Source organism: Argopecten irradians, chromosome 15 (genome assembly GCF_041381155.1).
Source record: "Argopecten irradians isolate NY chromosome 15, Ai_NY, whole genome shotgun sequence".
NCBI lineage: Eukaryota > Metazoa > Mollusca > Bivalvia > Pectinida > Pectinidae > Argopecten > Argopecten irradians.
Genome location: NC_091148.1, coordinates 7701747 through 7721706, shown reverse-complemented (window position 1 = coordinate 7721706; position 19960 = coordinate 7701747). Strand labels below are relative to the sequence as shown.

The 19960-nt window shown below is 35.1% G+C and overlaps 1 protein-coding gene and 1 long non-coding RNA gene across 2 annotated transcripts; one reads left to right on the top strand and one right to left on the bottom strand.

Moving 5' to 3' along the window:
- Positions 1-5838: 5838 nt before the first annotated feature.
- On the bottom strand, positions 5839-7317 carry LOC138309267 (uncharacterized). The gene is made up of 2 exons (XR_011206230.1): positions 6842-7317; positions 5839-6078 (listed from the first exon to the last, which is right to left on the bottom strand). It is a non-coding gene; the product is annotated as an uncharacterized lncRNA (long non-coding RNA).
- A 961-nt stretch (positions 7318-8278) lies between these two features.
- Positions 8279-18272, top strand: LOC138309413 (YTH domain-containing family protein 2-like). The gene is made up of 5 exons (XM_069250602.1): positions 8279-8507; positions 8665-8689; positions 9673-9749; positions 10533-11930; positions 16920-18272. The coding sequence occupies exons 1-5, from the start codon at positions 8487-8489 to the stop codon at positions 16986-16988; spliced, it is 1590 nt and encodes a 529-aa protein (XP_069106703.1). The 5' UTR covers positions 8279-8486; the 3' UTR covers positions 16989-18272.
- Positions 18273-19960: the final 1688 nt, after the last annotated feature.

The window sequence follows — 19960 nt, the reverse complement described above, 5'->3', positions numbered from 1 at the left end:
GAAATTACATTATGGTCGATTGCTCACTCCCGTGAATAGTTTTACTATCTTATGTAATCTGGTTACACACTGTAGACCCCCTCATGAGCCGGGGTTGACCGCCGCAGTATACAGGGAGAGATTACAACGCAGCATGACATCGGCTAATAGGAAGGATTCTAGTTGATTCTTGGTATCTATTTGGATTACACATATACATTTTTAGTCTCTTTAGACACTAATTAATGAATAACTTCGGCAAAATATGAACAAGTCATGTACATCGTGAAAGATGAATGTATTTGTCAGACTTGATGACAATATTATATACGTATCTGACTTGTAAAAACGTACAAACAGAAAAATTATGTTAGTTAACAACAAGGATTTATAAGTCTCACTTATAAATCCTTGGTTAACAAATTCCAAAAATCGCCACACTGACTTAGGCAAGGAGAGTCAATAACATTGTCCTTATGACGTCACAGGTCAGAATCACCGAATCAGGTGAATGTCTTGGGAGTTCGGGCGTATTTTCGAGGAGCATCGCTATGAAATAAAGACTTTCAAAGTTTTATCAAATGATGCATGTATATCAAACCATTCAGTGAAGGCGAAATATGTATAGTACATAACATTTGGATATTTCTGAAAAAGAAAACAAATAAATGTTTATCCTTTTCACTAAAACACATAACAAGTATCGGAAGATTTCAAACATATCTGCAGATTTACATAAATTATATGATAATACATAATTTATTACCAAACACACAATTAATATCATGTATCCTTAATTGTGTATGCATAAATGTATATAGATTCACATCTCATTTTTTCTGTGAATCTCAAATTTGCGGAATAAAAGAGCACAAATTCTTGATAATGTTATATAATCATATTGGTGTCAAAATGTATCCTCTTCAATAGTTATGAATTATGATGTTATTTTGATATTTTCTTCGATCTTCTTTGGTCATACGATATCTGAAACGAGAACTTTACGTAACTTTAGTAACACACATCAAAAACGTAATACAGTGTAAGTATAACTGCCCACAGAAACACGTACATTTTGACAAGAGTTCTACAGGTAAACGCCTGTGGCTATGATCTGGGTAGCTGTCGCTATATGGCAACACACACTATGCCATCGGTTCCAGATTTCAAGATTTATTATTCACTCCTGACATATATGTACATATGTGACAAGAGGTCAAAAGAAACAAAAATAATAATAACAATATTAAAAAATAAAGAGGTCCTCTATTCATTTATGTAACAGAAAACGAGCTTATTTCACTGATTAAATTTATTATTATAATAACACAGACTTTGATGTCCATCTTATCTACTATTTTGTATCTTATCTGTAAACATACATATATACTGTAACTGTATATAGAGATGCATGCGCAAAAGATATTACTACTTATTGACTTAATTCTAAAATTGATATGTATAATTCTCTGTACTGTAAACTTCAGTTTATGAGAATAAAAATGTCATTGTCATTGGCTATATTGTACACATCACAGAAGTATTAATTGGATTTTTTTCGGCACATCCATGGCGACATAATCGTTCGGAATATTGCGGTAATTTTATTCATAGAAGAACATTCCGTCCCCTCAAAATGGAATTCCGGATGAGGAATATAAATAACGTGCACGCCAGACATCGTAGTCCATACAAGAATAACATATCAAAACAATTCTACAAGATATTTTACAAAATTGCATCGGCAAACATATGTGCAAAAATTCATTCTACAATATGATCATGTACCTATATGTACGGTGTTCTATTATTACTTACCAAATTACAACGTCTTACCGAACATTTCAAGGACGTATATAAATAAAACTCATCATCAAAATTTTAATTGTGCTGCTAAATGAACCAATAGCTGTATCTAAATTGAAAGCATAAATGTTTATCTGTACAGTCGTACAGCCTCGATAATCTGGATAATGCGTATTACAATAACCGTTCTAAAGTTTGATCTCCTATCGAAAACCAATGTACAATAACTGACTGCACACGTACATTTTGACAAAAGTCTACAGGTAAACGCCCACGGCTATGATCTGGGACAGCCGTCGCTATGACAATGTGAAGCAGTAGAGGGTATATTTGCACGTGGCGAAATAAAATCCGTCCCTACTATTGCGAGAATTTAATTAATGAAAACAACATTCCGTATATGAAGAATGCATGATACAGATCCTGCTGACGGCTTCTGGACAATATTCTTTATAACTATCCACGGAAGTATCTTCCGACATGGATTTACACGTCCTTGCTACCGATGACCAGTTAGCCGACCGTACACAGGTAAATCTGTCTATCACAGCGGGTGTCTATCACAGCGGGAGGCTGAAGAGTGTCGTCTGGGGATGAGGCATGCATATATTTAGCTTAAAATAAAGGCCATCTTCATTAGACAATGAGTATGAAACTCATATTGAGAAACCGATAAAGTTCCTTTTTTAAAGCTGACAATGCAAGTTAAAAACATTCAGTTGAAATTAAAATATATATATATATATATATTAACGAAATATTTTTTTTCAAAAATTGTTTCTGAGACATCCCCTAGTTATGACAGTGTGGTATCTAAGGAAGTGGCAGCCATTTTTCTTTTGCTCTGCTTAGTAACCTTCACTGGCCAACCCCCTATATAAAGCACGGGACACTTGACACACGTGTATCATTCCAAACATGTCTTGTCTCAGATACACATGGCCCGATATTGCAAATAACAATGTCAAATTGAAAATAAACACTGCACTCACCTGACAATATTTCATTGAAGTAATAGATGAATGTGTTGTTAGCTATATCCCAACATATGTCCAATACGAACTAATAAAACATTTCAATATACGCTAAGTTTTACACGTACATGTACAACAACACGTGTGTGTCCTTGATAGTTATCGCTCGTTCGGGTGAGGTACGTAGTCACGTGTATATGGTCAGTTGAGTGCATCGGGCACGATGATATACGTGGAGATATGTGAACGGATTATTGTTCGGATTTCTATTCACTTGCGTTGGAATTTTATTTTGAGAAGTATCTGAATGACAACTTAGAGGAGTTGACATGTTTTCATGCTAAGATAAGTCCCATATAGTTTTACAGGTGAGGGTTTTGTTTACCTATTTGTAGGTGATACAACCTGTGGACTGCTAGGTGTATAGGTACATGAATGAGCGCACGTGTGTCGATTCACGCGCTTTATATAGAGGTCGGCGAGTCGTCGGAATGTAAAACAAAAATGGCTGTCCTCAACCGGGGAATGTCTCATAAACGATTCTTGAAAAAACGAGTATACTTATTTAAAAAAAAAATCATTTTGATAATTTTAACTTGCATTGTCAGCTTTAAACATGAATTCCTGGAAGTATATTGGTAAAGCTATATAGCGGTCGTTAGCTAAATTAGAGACGATACACTATACGTACACAAGACCGGTTTTATGAATACGTAAGTCATAACAAATTAGTTATTGACCACGGACAATTTTATTTAGTCCTGGCTATAGTTTTAGACATGTCACGATGAAAAAGACTAGTGATGGTAAGTTTAGATAAGGTCGTCATAATTCGGACGGTCAATATATATTTAAGACTGGACATGGGTAATCAGTGATGTTTTTCGAAAATGGTGTCAAAATTCAAATTAGTAGAGAAACTTTAAGGCGCGGGATAAGGGAATTTGGAGTCCATTGAATTATTTGTCTTACACATAGTTGTTCGTCTCGTCGAGATCTAGTAATAGAGTCTACACGTGATCCTTCAATATTTGACTCTGACTCGGTCGCTTCATTTGACCGTCTCTATAACATTAGACTGATATCACCAACATTAGATCCGTTGCTGAAAATTATACCACCACTATAAAATTAACTAAAAGAATCATCTATTGTTTAGCAGCTATATTTCGTACGTGCGTGTACCCGGATGTAAACATTCTTTGACCTCACGCTATCTTTTCTGAGGAACAGTGCCTGTACCGGGCCGGTGATTGACAGCTCAGCTGAGCAGTAGCATACGAGGTGTGATGCCCCCCGTGGCTAGGTAGGACTGACCCGGGGTCCCCGCTCTGCGCAAGTTTGATTGACACAAAACTCTGAATTTAAAAGAACACGCTGAATATAATTGGACACTCTGAGTTTAACCGGACAACTCTGAATTTAACAGAACACGCTGAATATAATCGGACACGCTGAGTTTAACCCGACAACTCTGAATTTAACGGAACACGCTGAATATAATCGGACACGCCGAGTTTACGATTTTCACACTGAATATAACCGAACATGCTGAGTTTAATCTGACACGCTGAATTTAATCTTACAATCTGAGTTTTCGGTCTTCACTCTGAATATAATGTAACACACTGAGATTTCGGTCTTCACTCTGAATATAATATAACACGCTGAGTTTTCGGTCTTCATTCTGAATATAATGTAACACGCTGAGTTTTCGGTCTTCACTCTGAATATAATGTAACACGCTGAGTTTTCGGTCTTCACTCTGAATATAATGTAACACGCTGAGTTTTCGGTCTTCACTCTGAATATAATATAACACGCTGAGTTTTCGGTCTTCGCTCGGAATATAATGTAACACGCTGAGTTTTCGGTCTTCACTCTGAATATAATGTAACACGCTGAGTGTTCGGTCTTCACTCTGAATATAATGTAACACGCTGAGTTTTCGGTCTTCACTCTGAATATAATGTAACAAACTGAGTTTTCGGTTACAATTCTGAATATAACCTGAACACACTGAATATAACCTCACCACTCTGAATATAATGGTGACACCCTGAAAAACTCAGAGTTGTTGGTTAAAACTACCCAAAAACGAGGAAATTCAGAGTTTTATATCCACCAGTGCGAGGGGTTCTATACTGTTTTAATAGTCCAGTAATTAATAATAAAATTGAAAATTTCAAAATTAAGATGAAATTGTAAATTCCATTTTTGAATGAAGTGGTTTCCCTCCTTTGAGAGTACACAGTGTGTATACCCTTTTTGGTTTTTAGGAATAATACCTGAATAGGAACCTGAAATAACATGACAATCAATCAGGTATGTGTGTGTTGGGGGGTGGGGGTGGGGGGGCTAAAAGACAGAAGAATCATGAGGTTGGGAAGTTGTAACTTGAGTGGGGGGTTGAAATATAGAAGAAATAGCTACAGATAACTGGAAGTGGAAGGGTGCTTTATCATTGATCTGGTCATTGCATATTTGGGGTTTACATGGCTTTTTTTTGGTTATTTAGTCTCATTGATTTTGGAGCAACTTTGAATCCATATGGTACTGTATATCTTTCTTTTTTCCATGTGTAGCTATTTCTTCTGTATTTCACCCTCCGCCCAAGTCACAACTTCCCAATAGGTACCACTTTTTTGTTTAGAACTCAAATCAAAGACAGATGTACATAGTACTACATACTACATTTTAGTCTATGTGTTTGTAATCACTGTTACTACAGTATTAATACATAAATGGTCTATGTACAAGTTACACATAGACAATAAATGTGAAATTTGGTTCAGACAAAAAGATTTTTAACATTTCAGATAACTTGCTAGTTTTATGGTTTTATTTATATGTTGAGTCTACTCTCTTGTAAAGTAGAATTTAGAAATCCTAAGACAATGTTATCTATATTGCTATATGTAAAAAAAAATCCTTATATTTTAAAAGTAATTGAAAAGCTATCTATCTCACAAGCCCTGACAAACAAATGGGCAGGCATATGTATGCAAGAATTATAATCACTGGATATAGAGGACTAATATAAACAAATATTTCTACAAAGTTAAACAATGAAAAAGTATTGCATCATAATTTTATTTAATGATTACAGTTGAAAGGAACATTTAATAAATTAATACTGTTTAAATGTTCTGTTCATGATCTTCTAGGTCCATATTGGAAAAGTTTACTTTCAAGAGCACTCAAATCAACATTCTTCAGTCTTCATATGATGCTAATTGTATGTATATGTATACATACACTTGTATACAGGTCCAAGGGATGAACTTTCTGTATTCATGTCACTATGCATGCATGGTGCCTGAAAAAAAGAACCAGCAATTTTTTATATCTGTTGAATATGACAAAAATTGAAATGATCAATTTCAAATATATATAAATGAATAAATGTAGGTTCATTCTACATGTTTTTTTTTTATTTTAGAGAAAACATTTTATAAGTTGTGAATGTGCCACTGATGCATTTGATAGAATCAAATATTGTTTCAAAAAAGATACAAAATTCATTATCTATAGTTCCAACAAAAATTCAGAATAATTATAAATGATACATGGCTGCAGTACATTTCAACTCTGTAAAGTTTGTCATATACACATGAACCAGGTACAGTTGTAATAAATATACAAACACTATTTATTATTATGACCAGAAATAATATTGTATGTGTCCTCCAAATATATCTAAAGAACAAGCTAAAACCTACATGTACATATGTATATGTGTATATCAGAACATATACAATACAATTTTACCAATTAACCTACAATGTAAATCCTATATACAATGTATGTGTATAACACTACCAGAACATGTACAGAACAAAAATTTACAAATTAAAAATCTATAAATATATACATCAGAACTGTATGAATTGACCGGTAGCATACAGGGCATTCATTACCCCTAAAGAGGCCCCACTAAAGAACCGCTATTTACCCCAAGGTTACGTTTTACGCGATTGGGGAACAGGTATGAAACATGTGACCATATGTGACCACTCATTTATGAAAAAATACTGCTAGGGACTATTTACATAATGATCAAAATACGAAGACTCACTCACAATCAGCTGAGCAGGGAGTACCGGGTACGTAGTAGGCCTAGGTACGTACAGTAGCGGTCCGGAGCCGCGTGCTCGTTTGAACTGTTCTCTTCACTATAACAAGTTGTATTAACACTCTCCATGCGTCGTAATGTTTACCGAGTCAGTTGTTGGGATTGTCGCTGCTCCATTGCCTTTCCTTTCGCATTTTAGGTGAGTCAGTTGGTTGTTTTGGCGGAAACATTTTGGTTCAAAACTACGGTAGCCATGTTTTGTTTACTAAGGAGAGTGGTGGGTGTTGCGCATGCGTTAAGATTGAACTGCACTCTTAGCCGTCCGGGAGGACTTTTAGGATTCCCATAGATATTATTATTTTCTTCGCATGTACAGCGATTTTGACGGAAAGTTTTATTTTTCTAATTCATAAGAAATTATACCGGATATATTAATACCATTTTTACCGATTTTACAGTCACTTGCCCGACTATTCGCTTTAACAATACATACCTTTGCCATGAGCCAAGAAAACGACGACACCGCCATACGAGATTTTCGATATCGTAAAATGACGTCATTTCGGTGAATGTGACGTCACGTTTTAGCGGGACTGAATGACGTTTCATTCACTGGAAGGTTCAAGTTTTGGGTCAAGTTAGAAAAAGTTCCGTCAGATATGGAACAAATTCACGTGATCGTATTAACGGATAAAGCATTTCGTATTGACGGATAAAGCACAAGTTTATCCGGCAGTAGTTATCGGTCAGTATGTGGAACAGTTGCAGGATAAATGATATTTAATATTTACTAAACACACTGTATCATATTCACTATGTGTTGTTGATCCAAAGATTTAATTTGACAATTTCCATAGTGATCATGTCAGCATATCGAACCGACTATCACTTCTTCATAGAAACATCCTTTTTTGGGGATGTGGGTGTGGCACAGCGGTAGAAGGCGCATGTATGATTGGGTGCCGTAGATCGTGAGTTCGAGGCCCGGATAGGGCACGAGTCAATAAATTGTCATGCTTTGTTAAATTGTGTTTCTTTGATATTTATTACATGTATAATATAGAAACATATTCGTTTTGTCTTTTTGTTACCCGTCTATGTATATCACTAAGTTATTTTACGAACCAAATACAATAAATTGATTTTAAATACAAAGATAGTTTGTGTTTAGAACAAGTTCATGCATGTCAAATTAAATTATTCACAAATAACTAAATTAAGCAGTTCATGGCTCATGAAAAGAAGAATATTATGTGCGGATGACAATAATTATAATTGATATTAAATTTTTGCTAATTTTCGGTGATTATAATATTATAACGTTTCAACTTTTTAAGTTTTGGCGAAAAAAATAAATAGCTAACATCAAACATGTTTACGAGTCGAGTCCGTTGAACTCGATCACCTGCCTTATCCGCTATGTGACGTCAGCACATATGTCACGTGAATGGACGCGGGAACGAGGCACATGTAAAGCCGCCGCCATTGTTGTGGGGAAAGGAAACATTTTTCGGGGAATTTCGTTGGAATTTACGAACACAGCAGGACTAGATATAGTGGAGTGAAAAATATTGTTAAACCTCAAACTTTTAAGACTTTAATAGACTAATTGTTTCTTTGTGAGAGACATCTAGGAGAACAGAATTAGTGTGATGTCGGCTAGCATCGATCAGGTGGGGAAAGCCACGAAGCCATGCGCCATTTCCTACGTATTCAAGATGGTTGCATGCAAATTGTTTGTTCGATTTCCTTGTATTTATGTCATTATGTGTTTCTGTTAACTAAACTGCATTTGTTTTGTTTATTTTCATGTGCTCTGCTGGTAAACAGAGGACAAAGGGACAGCCAAATCAAGGTAAATAACTAACTGACCTAGAATCGTAAGCCTCGTGTGTACTCTCGATCAACAGGTCCACGACCCAAGCCATTTCAGCAAGTCTGCACATTGCATGCATACGTGTCAAATACGTTTGACTAATGTTACCAGGAAATAAGTTCACTGTTATGATAATTGTCTCATCAAAAACTGATCCGTCATATTTTGTATGCGTTTCGGTTTTCACAATCCTTGTATAATGCAATGTTCAAAAATAAAGAAAATCGAAGGGGTGTTATGTGTTATGACTAATCCCCAACAGGACATGTAATTCTGACTTGTCGATGTGCTTTTGAAAGAGAAAGTGAATACATGGGAATTACGATATAAAATATAAGTAGGCTTAACTGAAACAAATTGTTACAGTGATATTTAAAGTTTAGAAATAACTGCAAACTGCTAGGTTCAATGTCATTGTGTTCATTATAATTGATTAATATCAACATTTGACAGTATTGCATAATTTATATTTGTTTTGCTGCAAGTCTAATCAAAATGTACAGAGGGACCCCATTTTATCTGTAACCGACCCCAATCAGGGAGCATGCAGCGCAAAACCTGTTATAAAATCATGTCACGGTCTCAGGTGGGCCTAATTTTACAGTGTGTATGTGATTTGTCAACGTCTTTTTGATATCTCAAAGTCAAAACTCAAATTGACATTTATCAGATGATCCAATAGGTTTCACTTTCGGTGAGTTTTACAATACTTTAATCAAATAATCACAGGGCATCCTCTAGACCCTTGAGAGTACATGTTTGACTCTCAAAAAATCAGATTTGATTCATGGGTGTGAAGCACATTTCTATTTGTCATATGATTTAACTCATATTTCTATGAAATGATGGTTTTTGACCTCTGAATCTGCTAAAAAGTCTAGGGTCAACTGGATGTCCTGAATCAATACCTAATTTTTAGTTTTCAAAGGCATGAGATAAATGTCAAGTTTGTATGGTTGTAGTGGCAAATGGAGCTGTAAAAGAGACTGTGAAGGAAGAAGAGTTTGACCCCTACCTCCAGCAGCCAGCTGCCCACCAGGTAAAAGTGAAAACCATAATATTAACAATAATATCGGGGCATTATTTCATTAATGGGAAAAGAGCAGTATGATTTGGGGCCAAAATACAGCCCCATTCCCAATTGCAAAGCCTCTATTATTTTCCCCTCAACTTCCATTACATATATTCTCCAAATTGAGAGAATGAGAGGCTATGGGGGATAATGCCATTGGAAATGAGGCCCCAAATCATACTGGGGAAAAAGGTGATGAAAATCAAATATTGTTTGGATAATTTTTAAGATACTTTACATTTGGCAAATATATATGGTTTGTATTGGGAAAATTTTAAGGCTTTGCCATTAGAAGTAGAGCCCATATTAAATATTTGGCTCCAAGTATTGCATAAAAAAATTCTGAATGTATTGTACAAATACTTCATTCATTTTAATTGTTAAAATTGTTTTGAAGAAATAAAGGTGAAATATTACATGGCATATTATATGAGTTTCTAGTAACCTACTTTACAATGATCGATCAGTCTATCATCAAGCAAAAACAAATTATTGAAGTTAACAATCAAAAATATTATTTCTCTCGCAAAACAAATCTCTAGGAATCTAACTCATGGTCTAAATGTAGGGTTCAACAATTCAATGTCTTAATTTCCAGTCTAAAAAACATGCTCATTAATAGTGCATTTAATATCAGAAATGTGTATTAACTATTTTATTTGGCCAAATGTACAAATGCCTGATGTGATGAAAAGTCATTTAAAAGTTTTGAGATATTGTTTCCTTACTGTGAATTGTTTTCTTTTACAGCCTGGGTATAGTGCCGGACCAATGTCGAGCCCCGGAGTTTCCGATACCTTCATGCCAAGTTATTATAATCCTTCAATTTCTTTCCCGTATCAACTGGGACAAGGACTAAGTGATCAGGGTGGAGCCTGGTCCAATGGAGGTGATGCTACGATGTTTTCAATCGGAGGTTACGATTATAACGGAATGTTCAGTAGTGCAGGATTCGGATACCCTCAGTTTGGGTGGACTGATTATTCGGGAAGTGATTATTGGGGTAACGCCACCGGGCAGACGAGGAAAGACGCTAGGGGCTATCCGGACGATTACTACCGTACAGAAAACATGATTCCAGCAGATCCCTACACAATGAACGGTGGTGAGTTTGAACGCGATCCCAACATGGCGGGGGTTGAACAGGGACTAAAAGGCATGAATATCAGTGATAAACAAGTGGACGCTCATGGTGTGGCTGTGAATGACCAAGGGCATATTCAGGGGGACATGGGAGGAGCACCAGTGTCTGCGGGACCGGTTCAACACGTGCCCGTGACATCACAAGCTCCTAAAAAGGCATCGTGGGCTGCCATCGCCAGTCAGCCCGCTCGTCCTCAGCCCCAACTGAAACATCGGACTATTCCGAGAGCGCCAATGAACCCCAACAACAAACAAAATATGGACATTGGAACCTGGGACACCCGCAACAACGGAGGGAACAAGCAAGGCAACGGACAAGGACGTACGTGGAACGTACCACGTAGGTCTGGCATGAACAATTACAATAATAACAACAATTCTGGCAATTCGAATCAATCTTCAGGCACGGGAACGTCCGGACTAGCTTCTATTCCGAACCCCCAACAGGGGGCGACCGCTCATCCAGTGTTAGAAAAACTGCGCTCTGCTAACCAGTACAACCCTAAGGATTTCAATATGAACCCTCGCGGGGCTAGGTTCTTTGTCATCAAGAGCTACTCGGAGGACGATATTCACCGCTCTATCAAATACAGCATTTGGTGTAGTACGGAGCACGGTAACAAGAGACTGGACAGTGCATACAAGGAACGTGAATCGAAAGGGCCCATCTACCTGTTCTACAGTGTTAACGGTAGTGGACATTTCTGTGGAATGGCACAGATGATGTCAACACTGGACTACAATCGTAGTGCGGGGGTTTGGGCTCAAGACAAGTGGAAGGGTCAGTTTGAGGTCAAGTGGATTTATGTGAAGGACGTTCCCAACAGCCAACTCAGGCACATTCGTCTGGAGAACAATGAAAACAAGCCTGTCACGAACTCGCGAGACACACAGGAAGTGCCGCCCGAGAAGGGAAAGCAAGTGTTGAAGCTGATACACTCCTACCGTCACACCACTTCCATATTCGATGACTTTGGTCACTATGAGAAACGCCAAGAGGAAGAGGTGATTTGAAGTTCCAGTCCCGCTATATCAGCTAATTCCATATTAATTAATCTGTCATGAAATTGTTTTATGATGTCCCATAGTATCTGGCTATACAACTAATGTTGTGTTTTTAAGTTCCAGCCCCGTATCTAATTCAATCTGTTATGAAATTGATTTATGATATATATATATGGCTATTACTAATGCCAGTCCCATATATCAAATTCAATAGATCTGTAATCGGTTTATGATGTCCTTTATATAGCTATTTGGCTATAGCTATAATACGTAGTATAGCTATAATGGCCAAATGCCAAATGGTATACCAATGAATGCCAGTCGTATATCTAGTACGTATACTTGTTCAATAGGTCTGTTATGAAATTGGTTTATCATATTCCATCTGGCTTTTACTATTGCCATGTATATGTTTTGGCAATAAGGGCCGGGGTTTTTACCTAAAATGAGGAAATAGTTTATTAAAAAAATTAATGATATTTGCTCATGGACTTCAGATGTCTGGGGATCAATACTGCATATATTGTATTTGTTTCTTTAAGATTGTAATTTTACACGTATATAATTTCGTCATTTTCATTGAAGACCTTTCCTTCAAAAATTCCTTCCTCTCTCTGTCTATCTCGAGCTCACTCGAGCTCTCTTTCTTTCTTCTTGTACATGTCTCTAGTTTAAAATATTTCCTGATCAATGTTACACATAATATTTAGCTTTAATCATTATATTAGTTTTAGAAACATCAGCAGTAAATTAAGGAAGTTTGATTTTAAAGTTAGTTAAGCAAGAGTCTATATTTTAGAATTGTCACCTCTCTCTAGAATTTAAAAATTATCACTAAAATATTTAGCTTGATAACTTTCGTCTTTTTGAACTAGCCAAAGTTCAAACTAGGGGGAGATAACCTAGTAGTATTAGAATTATGTCGAGAAATACCATGAACTTTTTAGAATGTTTAAAAGGTCTGTCTTATAGTTATATAACTGCATCCAGTAAAAAAAAAACGGTTATAAATCTAGCTACAGCCTACATACATGCACATGTATAATCCAAAATTAAATAAATATATTGGGTTTGGAAATATTTATTCCTTTCAAGATCTAGATCTTAATTATAAACAAGTATATATGTTCAGGGGTTTCAATATCAGGCGGTACCCGGTACTTTTTGCCGGTTGAACCTGGCTGCGGTACCGCCTGATTTGGGCTAAATCACATTAGATAGCATACAGATGGTATAGAAAAGTACCCCCTGAAATTGGAATCGTACCGCCTCTCCTGAAAGATAATGAAACCCCTGTATGTTGATCAGCACAAGACACGTACATGTATATATATGAGCCAATCTATTTAAGATTAGTCTGCTCCACTACAATTCTGTACGATATATATATGCTCCAATAAAAGATTAACAACTCCCAATTCAGGGTCACCTTAGCATGACCCCTATGGTGAGCCAATCAGAGTGTCACTTACAAAATCTTCAGTGTGGTAGCTATATAGAATCTCGGAAGTATAACACAAAGATGAATGACTTCACCAGTATATATGTGCCAATCTATTTAAAAGTAGTCTTGTAATTCCGCTTCACTACAATGCTGTACATACAATATATATTCTCCAAATAAGATCTAGCAGCTCCCAATTCAAGCATGACCCCTAGGCTATGGTAAGCCAATCGGCGTGTAACTGTCACTTTACACAAAATCTTAGGTGTGGTAGCTATAGAATCTCGAAATATAAACGTCTTATATGTACATTCTGAGATTCTAACCAAAGGGGTCAGTCATGCTGATCATGACGTGACCCTGAACGAGGAGTTGTACGTTTAGATTTTGAATTGGAGCATATTGTAGAGCATTTTATAGTGGAGCAAAATAACATGGCTAACCTTTTATGTTGTAAGTAACAATATCTATACATTTAACCTGCAACCAACATTGGTGTTTGTTGGAAAATGCATAGCTACCACATATTTTTGCTGTATAGCTGTTAATAGCTAGGACGTTAATTAATTAAACAAACAAAGAAGTATTCGGCACTGACAGAAAACGGCTGTATAATTTCAGCATGTGCTCCAATTCGGTGACCTACTTCCGAGGTGAACACATTGTTTGAACGAGAAACAACAAATAACCAAATGTACAAAAACACAAATCATAGTTTTCATGAAATGGACACAAATATGTTAATATAACACAAAACATGTTAAATATAATTATCCTGCATAGCGTTATGCTGCATGCCTACATATACAAGTGAAATAAATCTTGCAAACCATATATATGTATACCGTAGATATAAATGCACCTTGTAATTGCAATTATATATGATAGAATTCATTCTTCAGTTCCATACAATTCCGTATTAATATATATGTATATAGTTCTTGAAGTTTTGATACATTTATGCAATTAGAAATAAAATGAAAGTTGTTGGTACAGATATATATACTGTTAATAACATTGGTGAGTTGGTGGCAAGATCTTTATTCTATTTTGTGCCTATATGTGGGTTTTTACAACTATAATAAAAGTTCTAATAAGAGACATAGCACAAACATTATGCGGTCTCTAAAAACATGCACATACAAGTACACTACACATTACATACATGATACTCATGGGAGGTCATTCTTCAATGACCCTACCTTTTACATAACAGAATGTTCATATATCCCATCCCAATCAATGCGAACAAAAAATTCCAATGTTGTACCGACATTAAAATAATTCCATAAAAATGACTCAAACAAGAAAAAGTTAGGCATAGTATTTCAATTTCTGGTTCCTTCTCATCCAAATGGATGCAGAATATGAAGACCACCATTTCTAAAACTTGTACATTTTGTGTAGATATATATGAATATACTTTATTTTGGGGGGGGATATGTGCTAGCTTTAATATATGCAGGACTTTAGATATGCATTTTAGATTAATCATTGCATCTGATTGTATATAACATTAGTTTATTCTATAATAATAATTTAATAAAAGGAAGTACATGTATAAAACCTAGAACAGCATATAATATGGTAGAGTTATGTCCCTTCGTCCAGTTATTACCAGGTTGTAATTAATTATCCTCTGTGTTGTTTCCTTCAGCCTTTTCCAAAGTGCCACTGGGGTTGGTGTTTAATGGTTTTATGTTTTATGGTATTTAACCATTTATTTAACTATCTATTTCATGAAAGCTATGGGGAATATATATTTGATGCCTGAGCTTTGATTTGTTTGCATTGTCTGCAAATTAAAGCTAGTTCTAGCATGAATATTAAACTTATAGATGGCATAAATAGATTGTTTGATCCTTTTATTTATATTATTATTTTATTTATTTTGAGGGTTCAATGATTCCTGGTACTTTTGAAGTTGTTGGGTTTAACCAAGAAAACATTTTATTTCTTAAAATGAATCATAAGATGTAACATGCCATTTTGTGCCACTAAATTCCATCTTAACATTTAAAAACTTAAAATGTTGTGATACTCCATACGGTATATGAACAATGTTTTGGATGATATCAATTATTGGCTATTGCACTTCACATTGTCATGGTTCATTTGTATAGAAAAAAAAGCACAGACAGTACTAGTATGCTGGGGGTGACAACATTATGATGTATCTACATACATCGATGTACAGACATATGGTATATTATGTAAATCTGTATAGATTTTGATGCGCTTGTTTTGCATTGTCAACCCCAATGAATTACAATTTATGTGTGCAATAGCCAATAACAGGTAATAATAAGGTACTTTGATTAGAATTTATGTAGGTTTTCTTTTATATCAGATATACTGTAAAATTAATTTGATAATTTTGTAGTCCCAAAAGTGATTAGCTTTACATTATTACATTTTATCACATCATTCCCTAAACAATTCAAAAAAAAAAAATTAACAATTCGGGTCCTAATGCCATGCAGTGGTTGTCTAGCACTAATGTATATATAGCGACGTACGTTGGGTACCAAAAACAGTGAAATTAACCTTTTCTGTTAACATAGATTATACAGGTAGATTATCTTACATTTGTTTGGTGTTTTAACTTCATCTTTGGCTATGCATTATAATCAATTTATATATTGAGATAGAATTTCTGATACTACAATTATTATTACCGAGTAATCAACTTTTAAAGATGCTCCACCGCCGACAAATGGTATTTTTTCACTATCAAAAACAGGAGAAGACGATTTAGTATTTTTCTTCAGTTACAAAAGTTACTTACTTTACACCATTACCAACATTGAAAAGTATGAGCTTCTAATTTTACTTCAAGTTAAAAATATGAAAAATAATTAATTGCATCCCGAAAAAATTCCGTGGCACTATATCCTATATGGAATGAAGTACTGATTGCGCATGCACCAAAGGCAAAATAAATTATTTTATATTTTTTTTGTGTTAATTAGACATATATATATACATGATAATACACCAATTATTGTTCAAATAATGAATATCATTTATGCTATGTCGGCGATGGAGCATCTTTAATTTTTGTTTGCATTACTATTAGTCGCATGAATTATGTTACAAGTTCACACCATTGTTGTTCCAGTGACATAATGAGAATGATAGGTTTATGTATTATAATGATTATTGGAACAAAACCTTTTAACGATCTTTTGATGTTGCTATCAAAAGCAAAATAAAAGCATTGAACTGCTTTCGGATAGCAGTCATTGGAACATGAAACACATTAAATTGGATTTGCTATCACCTTGGAATTCACGCTCTAGTGACTGCCAAACCTTGGAATTCACGCTCTAGTGACTGCCAACTGAATGCAGTTCACAAATATGATTGTTATTACAAAAAAATATTTGAAGACGATATAGTCCTATCATTTGCTGAGGCTGCAGTTACAAAATTTAATTCTGGTTATCAGTACTGGATACAAGGTAGTTACAACACCAATTTAATTTTATTTTGCCTTAGCATATCCTGTAACGACGTATAATGACGCTTTCTTATTCTTTCAGGATCCGGCTGATGGTGAACAGGCTCCGTCGTCACAGCAGCAGCAACGTCCTGCACAACAGCGACAGTAGACTTTGTCCCAGGACGATCCTCAGTGATTTGAGGGTCAAAGGTCAAATGACCTTGCCTGGGACCTCCCCCACAGAACTTGAAATCATATATAACTAATCAAGTGTGGAGAGGAAATTTTCAATTTATTAAACGTGTCATGGATCGATATAGTGTAGTGACATCGCGCCGGAGGATCCCAAATACTCTGCGATAAAAATCATACGAAATTCTTCAATTTTAATTTTTTTTTTATCATAAAGGTGATTTCTATTATAATATTGTCTTGTTTTACGTCATCATTTAACTACTGAGAATTTTGAAAATCTACAACAGTTTCAACCAGGAATTGCAGGCAAATCGTCATGGAAACATTCTGCATATATGCATGGAATTTTAATCTTCATAAGAAACAGTGAATGTGTGCTGAAATCATTCAGTCTTGCAGTACTAGTCAACTGTGCTGGTTTTCTTTGATTTTAACCCAAAGAACGAACTTTTTTATTTTAACGGAAATTAATCTACTAGTCTTAACAATTTATGGATGTGATAGACATTCGGTGAATGGATGTGTTTTCGTATAAATTCGCGAGTTGCTACGTGCAAAATCTTAACTTACGGACCACAAAAATATGCACCTACGAGTGATATACTTGACCCAAGGTGTTAAAGACTGTTCTTCGTGCTTGATAGGTACTGAAGACGTTGCCAAGTGCATTAAACTTCATCAAACATTTGAAGACGAGTGTGTTTGGTATTCAATAGACTTCCATTTGACAAACATTCGTGCTAGGAATGCCTGTTCTAAGATGCCTGTTTGTGGAGAGACACTTTTAAATACAGGGTGTGTTTTTGTTTTCTCAGACAATTCGTAAGCTTCAGTGACAGATGATGAGAGAAACAAATTCAGTGAAAGCTATTTAAAATATTGGAACCGTTTACAAGAGACATCAAGATACAGTGCATTTTCCCCCCAAATAAAAACAAATAAAACTTGCAAGACAAATCACTTGAAATTGCGGGGAAAAGACAAAACTCATGTGGAGGTTATAGATCCTTGTGTTCAAAGGGAGACAATTCTCTGTGCATATTTTAGTTTGAACTCGGAGACAAAAAAACTTGAGACTTGGAAGTGTCATTGCCAAGGTAAAAAGGATGCATTTATAATCACTATCTCAATAACATTAAGTTTTCTTATGAATTATTCCAGCTGTTGTGTGGTTGTTTAATGGATGTACTTAGCTGTATTCCTAAAATGATGAAATCGTCCGATTGCCTATTAAAGACTGCTACATACTGTGCAAAAATAGGTTTGTCTTCTTTGTCCTATATATCTATTAATTATGGACCTTGGTTGAGGTCCATATGGGGTTATACCACCCTGGTAGAAGTAAATACTAACCGAGGGCACAGCTAAGGGTCAGGATGATTTTACCAAGGTGGTTGATAACTAAATTCCTATAGAGGAACTATAGATTGGCAAACATAATCGTAACAATGATTATAGCTTTTAAGACAACAGATGTCATATGGTTGCAATGGTTACGAAATAAAGAAAAATCAAATGAACATATGAATTTGGGGTGTGGATCTTTTCAAAGTATACATGACATTGTTTCGAATATTTCTCATTATACCCAAGTAATTTCCATAAAGTTAGGCTATAAATATATAGACGTCTACAGAGTAAAGGAGGACATTTTCCAATTGAAAATCGAAACTTTCAAGCAATATTCTATTTTGGTTTGGGTAAGGGCTTTAATGATAATTAACAAATAAAATGACTAAAGCTTTTAAGATGTCGAAGTCGTTAGGTTGCAATGGGTACAAAAATTAAATATAAAAAGGCAAAATGAACGTAACTAATTTTATGTATTTGCTTGCCATGATTTTGAATTGGGGTATTAGTTAGCCATTTGTTTAATTGGTTTTGATAACACGCATGTCGATTTATATCTAGATACTTTCCATCATGTTTCATTATCGACGCATTACAAAGATGAAATTTATTTGATAAGTTTTCCCTACAGTTAAATTATAATGTAAATGTATATCAAGATACCGGATTTCCGCACAACCTCGAAAACTGGAAAACGTTGAGAAAACCGAAATAAAATATCAGTATAGGGAAAACTTTGAAAAACAAGTAATTTATTGAAATACCTTGTATAAGCCCTTGAATTTTATTATTTTCTTTAATTTAACTGTCCGATCAGTAACTAGCTTATTTGTTAATAGATTAAACTCTTAACATAAATGTATGCATTAATACCTATATAAATAAAGTTTAGTCATTGTTTTCTTTCATAATGAATGTAGTTTTGTGTTGGAATAGGTTAAATCTGCGTGATTAAAGTTGCATTACTCATAAAAATAAACACTTTTGTTGATCGTGAAAGGTATCTGAAAGTTTGAAAACTGTAACATGACTTGCGTTTCTCTTATTGTCCTTGAAAAAGACTTAAATTCTGGTAAAAAAAAATAGTGGGAATCCTACAGATTAGGGGAACAACTGAAAATCGAAAACTACGAGCAATATCCCAAGTTGCAATTATCATTAATTTTGGTTCTATGGTAGATTGGGTAAGTAAACTATGTAAGAGTTACCTCCCATTAATTGCAACTAAACGGGGAAATTCTGAATTTTGAGCAATGGCGTCCTTGCCGCAGCCAATAATATTGTAGCTCAAAAGGATTTTACAAGATAATAATGTCATCTTTATCAATTGGTGCCTATTACTGCTTATGGAGCAAATGAATGATTATGCAAACTATATCAAAACAGTGTTATGCATATTTATATCGCTAACCTACTAGGCAATAAAATTGAACCGCATAAAATAACAAATTCACAGCAATTCATTTTTTTCACATATAAATATACGGTCGCTAAAATTATATGGCAAGTCTACAAATTGTGAACTTGTCGTCTTGTGATCGGTACGGTAGATTTTAAGAATGGTCGTTACGTTTGTTTTGGACAAAAATAATATGT

Bases quoted from the DNA above. Each gene is read 5' to 3' on its own strand.
- LOC138309413 (XM_069250602.1), top strand. From the start codon at position 8,487: ATGTCGGCTAGCATCGATCAG. The intron at 8,508-8,664 runs GTGGGGAAAGCC...GCTGGTAAACAG, and splicing joins TGTCGGCTAGCATCGATCAG to AGGACAAAGGGACAGCCAAA. The intron at 9,750-10,532 runs GTAAAAGTGAAA...TTTCTTTTACAG, and splicing joins AGCAGCCAGCTGCCCACCAG to CCTGGGTATAGTGCCGGACC.